This window comes from Populus trichocarpa, chromosome 1 (assembly GCF_000002775.5).
Source record: "Populus trichocarpa isolate Nisqually-1 chromosome 1, P.trichocarpa_v4.1, whole genome shotgun sequence".
NCBI classification, from domain to species: domain Eukaryota; kingdom Viridiplantae; phylum Streptophyta; class Magnoliopsida; order Malpighiales; family Salicaceae; genus Populus; species Populus trichocarpa.
Genome location: NC_037285.2, coordinates 44,805,131 through 44,813,252, shown reverse-complemented (window position 1 = coordinate 44,813,252; position 8,122 = coordinate 44,805,131). Strand labels below are relative to the sequence as shown.

The 8,122-nt window shown below is 33.1% G+C and overlaps 1 protein-coding gene across 1 annotated transcript; it reads left to right on the top strand.

The window, feature by feature from the left end:
- The first annotated feature begins 427 nt into the window (after positions 1-427).
- Positions 428-1,441, top strand: LOC127904493 (uncharacterized). Its single transcript, XM_052448453.1, has 4 exons — positions 428-709; positions 907-1,122; positions 1,233-1,295; positions 1,388-1,441. Exons 1-4 carry the CDS (start codon positions 428-430, stop codon positions 1,439-1,441), a joined length of 615 nt encoding a protein of 204 aa, XP_052304413.1.
- The last annotated feature ends 6,681 nt before the right edge of the window (positions 1,442-8,122 follow it).

Sequence of the window (8,122 nt, the reverse complement as noted above, 5' to 3'; positions counted from 1 at the left end):
CTACACTAATTTTTTTCCTTTTCTAATTTAAATTGTCAACTTCAATACATTGTGATAATTTCTTCTTTCTTCCACCAAATTTCTAAAACTAAAGTAATTGATAAATGCTATTAAATACTTTAGATATTCATTGAATTTAAAAGTAGTCGTCTCAGTATATCATTCTCTGTCTCTTGATGCAGGGATTAAAAAGTTAGAAAATAATAGTTGTTATGAAATGAATGTCCAAAGCTGACTACAAAATTTACTACTACAACAAATGGTTCAATGAGTGCTCAAGTGCTGCTGATTTGACTTGATTTCTTGCCTCTCGTTTAGTTCCAAAAGTGCACAATAATATTACTAGGAATTAAATCTAACATATTGGTACCCTTGTTTTCTTTTGATTCAGGGGTTTATGAATTTGAGAGAATTATATATTGGAAACATGGAAAGAGTACAAGATTTATTGCAAGTTGGACGTTTGGTAACTAATAAAAGAGGTGGGCATGGACTTTCACTCGTGAGTTTGGAAACATTACACTTGAGCTTATTGCCTGACATGAGGTGTATATGGGAGGGTCTCATGCCGAGCAAATTGACTATTTTGAAGGTAAAAGAGTGTAGGAGACTGACATATGTATTCACAGACAGCATGATTACTAGTCTAGTTCAACTGGAAGTTCTAAAGATATCAAAGTGTGAGGAATTGGAGCAGACCATTGCTAAGGTAATGATGATGAAAAGGATCAGATATTGTCAGGAAGTGATCTCCAATCTTTATGCTTCCCCAATTTGCGTCAACTTAAAATCAAAAGATGCAACAAGTTGAACAGTCTCTTCCCAATAGCCATGGCTTCAGGTCTCCCAAAGCTCCAAATACTTGAAATAAGAGAATCCTCTCAATTATTGGGAGTATTTGGGCAGGATGATCATGCTTTGCCTGTCAATGTTGAGAAGGAGATGGTGTTCCCTAATCTGCAGGAGTTGTCACTTCAACAATTACCAAGTATTGCGTGCTCCATTCCCAGATGTTATGATTTCTTATTCCCTCGTTCGGAGAAGTTGGAGATGCGTCAATGCCCAAAGCTGATCACAAAACATGCTACTACATCAAATGGTTCAATGGGTGCTCAATCAGAGGTGCTGCTAATTTGACTTGATTTCTTGCCTCTCTTTTAGTTCCAAAAGTTCACAATAATTACTAGGAATTACTTCTAACAAATTGGTACCCTTGTTTTCTTCTGATGCAGGTGTTTATAAATTCAAAAGAAATATATATTAGAAACTGTGAAGGAGTACAAGATTTAATGCAGGTTAGGAGTTTGGTAACTAATATAAGAGGTGGGCATGAACTTTCACTCTTGAGTTTGGAAAAATTACACTTGAACTTATTGCCTGACATGAGGTGTATATGGAAGGGTCTCGTGCCGAGCAATTTGACTACTTTGGTTGTGAATGAGTGTAAGAGACTGACACATATATATTTACAGACAATATGATTGCTAGTCTTGTTCAGCTGAATTATCTAACGATATCAAACTGTGAGGAATTGGAGCAAATCATAGCTAAGGATATTGATGATAAAAAGGACAAGACATTGTTAGGAATTTATCACCAATCTTTATGCTTCCCCAATTTATTGGACACTAAGAGAATCAAAATATGGGAACTGGGGTGACCGAGTCGACAATGCTAAATATCAGTAGAAATGGCCATGCTGGTGGACAAAAAAGCTTGCAGCAGAGTTATGGCAAAAGACGCGGAAAAGACATAAAGGCCATCTTTACTCTGACCGAAAAGAAGAATTTCCTTGGTGGTGAGATCCTTGACATAGAAAACAAAAAAGTGAAATTAAAAAAAGATTGAATTTTCATGAAACAATTATTGAACAAATAGTAATCGTTTTTTAATATGTGGAACATGTATTATGTTGTGTCGCATGTGTGTGGCGTTGCGGCAATCGTCCACCCTCAAGTATATGATGTATCTATTTGAAAAGTATAAGGAAAAAATGAATTCTTGTCTTTTATCCATAGAAAGCAGGAATAGGAGTCGCAACTTAGTATTTGGTCACTAGGAACCCTAACTGGTCTCAGAGATCGGACACGGGGACTGGTTGCGTAAAGGAAATGTATTAGCACCCCAAATACGCCCGACCTAAGGTAAGTGTTGCGATGTTGTTGTCGCATAAATTAATTACCTTAGCTTAAAACACAACACACAAGATAGTATAGAGCAAGCAAGGGGTCGATCCCACGAGGAAGGTTCAAGTCAAATTTTTATGCTAGATGATATGCACTTTGGGGGGGGAGTTTGGACATTATCTAGGCTAAAGCAAAAGAAAACAGAAAACTATCAAGCGAAATTAAATAAAATAAAAAAATTATCAAGAGAACAAACCTTGGTTGCAAGCACACATCCACCTACAGAAATCAGAACTGATCATGGAAACAAAACAATAATTTATATTCTAAATATTTATGTCTTCTTAACATTGGTTAGTTAACGGATTTGCCGTATAATTAACCCTAACCATCAAACAACCACAGTATCCGCACTAGTAATTTAATTCAATGGCAACCTTAAGAACTAGATAAGTTGATTAATCAAGAAAACATAATTGTCCGCAGTCTATGTTTGATTTGATTGAATGTTCTCCCTAAGATTAATAATGTAGATCCGCCACAATTATTATACCTAGTTGCTTCACAAGTGCATATACCACAACTCTGGTTTTGATATCAAACTTAGTAATAGATTGTCTACAATAATAACTTAGAGTCCGCTCTAGCAATTAACATAAACAATCATAGGAAAAATAAGCATAGGAGAACAAACATATTCATCATATAAACTGAAAAGAAAAGGTAAAATAAATATCACAGCTCTTAAAATCCCAAGGTTTTCGTGTCCTTGCAACCAAGAAAAAGTGTTTAGCCTTGCATGTTTGTTGAACAACTAATCAAAAAGAAGGAAGAATGCATGATTTCGGGTTTCTTAGAGGAAGGGGGGTTTTTCTCTTCTTGGCTGGCTGCCTCCCTTCTCTTCTCTCATTCTTTTTATATCCTAGGAAACCCTAGTCTCTATTTTACAAAATAGTCCTCCCCTTAAGTAGACAGTTTACATTTAAGTACTTCAATAACTATTTTCCTAAAAAAAGAGAAATAGCCTTGCATGAAATCTTCAAGCTTTGAATTAGAGGAGCTAAATTGCTAAAATAAAAACTTGGATATCGGTTTAGATGCTTTGGAATGTAATTTTGACTCGTTTCTTCACGAAACCTATTTGCTGGCAGAATTCAATTGTCATCTTTGAAAAATCATATCTCCCTCATATGACAATTTTTTTGTTGAAATTTGAAGAGTTGATAGCTCTTTGACTCAGGAATCCAAAACAATTGAGTTTGCATCAATTGGACTTCTATAGCTCTAGATATTCAAGTCAGACTGGCCGAAGGTCAACACTGGCAGATTGCGAGATATGACTTTGAAGGCTGAGATTTCCATGCTCTTCCTTATTTTATTTTCTTTCCTTAGCTTTCCAGAAAGGTATGGATGTTAGCTTTTTAATGCCACTGGAATCACTTCATTTTGACCTCTAGAGCTCATGCTCTGCACAAAACATCGATTGAAGGTCAAATCTGCCAATTACCTCAAATTTACTCCTTTTTGCATCTTTCATCCAAAAGTGCATTCAAAACATAAAACAAAGAATATCAAGACATTTTATATATATAAAATAGGCAAAACACTAGTTAAATGTGGGTGAAACTATCGAATAATATGCTTGCATCAGTAAGCTACATTGTTTGATTGTTTGATAAATGCTAAGGTGTTATTGTATTTCTAATTGTCGATCCATCTATGGTTTAAGAAAAGTTCTCCTTGGTAAGGAGATCCTTATCTTATCGAGCAGAACCTAACAATTCTATGTCATCAAAAGAAATACCTTATTAATATCAGGAATATATTTTATGTATAAATTCATAATCGTAGATACTACTCCAATCTTGGACGACCCATACCTAAAAATGTCGTAAGGGGAAGATATTTGTTTGAAATAGAGTTTAGACAAATGTTCTATTTAATTGTGATGTGTTGAGACCTTTTATTAAGTAAGTATATGCACTAAAACTTTGTTAAAAATATACTATTTATATATTGTAATATCATAAACTCATATAATGTTGAAAACTTTGTAGGTAACATCAATAATATTTACTGTCCAATAACTCACAGCTAACCGAATCCCAAATCTTTCGATTACAAGATGAACAATTTGTCACGTGGTCAAAAATACATGTAAGTACTATCACAAACTCATTATCTCTTGCAAGTTACTATATTTCATTACATAATTATTGTTTATTATTCATTGTTGTATTTGATATACAAGGTTTATCAAATGGGAAGGAGTGTTACTATTTCATTGTCTTTACTAAGCCTGGGTCCTAAAAGAAAGTTAAGTGCTACAATGAGTATTTTGTCAAGAGATATGTGTTTCATACTGAAGAATACGGGCATGGAAGAAAGACATATAACAACGGTGTTTGTGTTAAGGGATCGACTTGTAGTGAGTTTGAAGTTGACAATTATGGTAACTTAGAAGAGGTCATCGAATTGTAATATCATAGCGAGCATAACATAATGTTTTTATTCAAATGCTATTGGTATGACACCACTAACAGAGAAATCAGAGTAGATCCTCATTATGGTCTGGTCAAATTCAACTCAAAAGCTAGACTCCATAACATAAATGATGTCTTTGTTTTCACAAAGCAATGCCAACAAGTTAGTTTATTACACATACACCTTTTCCTTTAGAAAGGACCGATCAAGAATTGATTGGTTATCCGTTTTAAAAACCAAACCCAGGGGTCGTGTCAAGATTGTGTGAGATGATGTCTTTTAAGTTAGTGAGTTGGTTGAACCATATCGAGTTGCTCTTTCGATTGACTTAGAAGAAAATTCAAATTTTCACGTTTTTGATGATAGTCTTATTGATGTTGACATAGAGGAGTTGAATATTGTTCTGAGGTCCAGCGGACAAGCACATGTCGATAAAGATGATAATTATATCCACATTGAAAATTATGATGGAGCTGATGACGATTCAATTGAAGAAGAAGAAGAAAATTCTGACTAACTATCAGAACACGAAAGTGTAAAGGAATTTTTTATAATGTAATATTATGGATGAAATTTTGTACCATGAAAAAATTATTTTATAATTGTTATGTTCATTGTTGGTATTGTGTTGTGTGGGCAGTTTTCAATTTAAGTGTTTGCAGGGAGGATAAATAGGCAATACAAACACAATCTGTCATGCACTGTGCACATCACCGACGGATTTACAGACGGACTTAATTATGTTGGTATTTTCTAAAGAGTTGTAAAATATTTACTGCATATACCACTCTCACCGATGTCTTTACAGATGGAATAAGTCCGTTGATATTTTCCAAAGAGTTGTAAAATATTTACCCCATATGCCACAATCACTAACATCTCTACAAATGGAATACATCCGTCGTTATTTTCCAGAGGGTGATGGGAACTATTCACCTCATATGTCGATGAAGTCCTGTGAATCACCGATGGAATTACCGATAGAATGTGAATTCCAAAGCACGGGTAATTAATGCATCTCTAACCATGTATACTTATTTCACATTACCGACAGACTATGAAAATTCTGGAGGGTTATTTAAAGATTTTAGTACGAAATTGAAAAATTTAAAGTTAATTCACTGATGAAATAATTAAAAATAATATTATTTAATAGTCCATCGGTGAGTTTGTTGGAAAAAGTGTAGTATAACTCCCATCGAAAGCCCCTTCAGTTCATTTTTTTCTCTCCTTCGTTTCATTGGTTTTTTCTCTCTCCTTCGTTTCAAAACATCTCTTGTTTTTTTCTTGTAATCTCTATCTATAGTTATATCTTTATCTTCACCTATGTTATTGTTTTTATTGCCATAATAATTTATTATTTTGTTGAATTTGCCTTGTAAATGTTAAGTGAATATATATGATTAAATTAAATTGTTTTATCTCAATTTTACTATATTATTGTATAATAGAGTGTTTGATTGTTTTCATGAATTTTAATTGTTATTGTTAAATTCATATAGATGTTAGTTGAATATATAGAATTAAATTAATTTTTTTTTATTTTTTATTGTTAAATTTGTATAGATGTTAGGTTATATATAGGATTTTTTTTCTTTATTTTATGGTTAGAAACATTTTATTATCATTTTGAAAATGAGATGAAATTGAAAAATATGAAATTTCAAGTATAAATAAAATAAAATCATCTGGTTTATCGCATATATTGTTAAAATTTAGAGATTTCAAAAATTTGGGTAGTCTCTAGTATAGGGGAGGTGCTGCTAAATTTTTTTTAAATAATTGAATTTGATTATGTAATTATTCGTTCAATTTATGTAGATGCGTATAATGAAATCAACAGCATGTCGTGAGCATATTCTTCTAGTGGCGAGGATGACTTGTCCTTAGGTGCCAATCAAGAAGAGGCACATGCGCTGACTCGCGATGCTGCCTCTTCCAGCGTGGTTCCACAACGCAGAGGTGGTGTGCCTTCACAGCGGGGTCAATTCATCTGCAAGTACGAGGCACATTGGAAGGACGACCTTTCAATGTAAGTATATTTTGGTTTTAGTTTTTTTTAATTATAACATAATTTGTGAACAACTAATTAACATTTCATTAATTTTATTTATTTTTAGGTTCACAAACATTGAGGCCGCCCGAGTAATAACATCGATGTTTAAATCGTTGATAGAGATTTAATTATTTCAATGGAGTCACATTTCCATACATCCTGATTAAAGACCTTATATCGATGCATGGTTTCAAAAATTTGAGGTTGGTGTTAACTTCTAATTTTATTTATTTTTAATCTATTATTATTTTTATTTTAAATAAATTATTTATACACAGAACAAATTAGATCTTCATCATTTTAATTTTTTTTATTTCTTCAATAATCCATAACATAAACACAATTAATCACTTTTGTTTAACAATGTTAACACCACACAAGTCAGTTTAACTCTAATTACATATTCCACTCATTAGAAAAAGTGATACAACTAGTCCATTACCGGGTAACTAGTTCCTCCACCCATCTTATTCCACAATTTCCAATCAATATCCACATTGTTTAGGCCAAATGAATAATCTTTTCAAGATGTCAAACCTTATTTCATTAACACTTTTAATAATTCCCTATCGGGACTACCATTATAACATCTCTCCCCCAAAACTTGAAAGGAAATGCCGACGCTAATGAATCATTAGTCGCCTATATCAAGATCAACTAATCAAGTTCGTTGTAAATGCCAACATTAATGTCACTAATTGATGTCATTGATTATTTCCAACCCGAAATAGCCAATTAGATTTTTCTTTCCATAATACCTTTGAATATTTATGGAAATGCCAATGTCAAGATTCTTGACATCATTAACTTTCACTTTAGGGATAGCTAATTAAGTTTCATGTGATTGACGATATAGACGTCACTAGTTGATATCATTAACTATTCTCACCTGAATAGTTAATCAAGTTTGATATCTCTCATTTTCAGAGATGATCATGCCGATGTTAGTAAACCTTACTAACATCATTAGCCTCCATATTCGGGACCAGCTAATCAAGTTCGAGGAACGATCATCAACGAAGTCCATTAATGTAATTCATATTCTTAAATCGATCAAGTACTGAAATCCATTTTAATTTCTCATTTATTTCACTCTATCCTTTCTCTTTATGGTTTCACCCATAGATGCAAGGACCAAGAATTTAATAAGTTAGCAAAATTAACATTACATATAAAGTATAGGTACAAAACACCTACCTACTGTAAAAGCTCGGCTTGCGCTCCCTGGTTGTTGTTGTGCCCTTCCTGTGGTCCCTCCTTAAGCTCTTGCTATACAAGCTCCTGAAAAGTTGGGTCCCCCTTCAAATGCTTCTCCTACATTTCAATATAACATCTTGAGTCAATATTCAAATCTTCCTGATTTATTCATAATATTTGTTGAAGATAAGGATAATTAGTTTCTATTTCAAATTCAAATTTAGATTTGAACAAGTTTGTTAGGGGAGTTAGTCTGTTA

Bases quoted from the DNA above. Each gene is read 5' to 3' on its own strand.
- LOC127904493 (XM_052448453.1), top strand. From the start codon at position 428: ATGGAAAGAGTACAAGATTTATTGCAAGTTGGACGTTTGGTAACTAAT. The intron at 710-906 runs GTAATGATGATG...GTATTTGGGCAG, and splicing joins TGGAGCAGACCATTGCTAAG to GATGATCATGCTTTGCCTGT. The intron at 1,296-1,387 runs GTTAGGAGTTTG...GCCTGACATGAG, and splicing joins GAGTACAAGATTTAATGCAG to GTGTATATGGAAGGGTCTCG.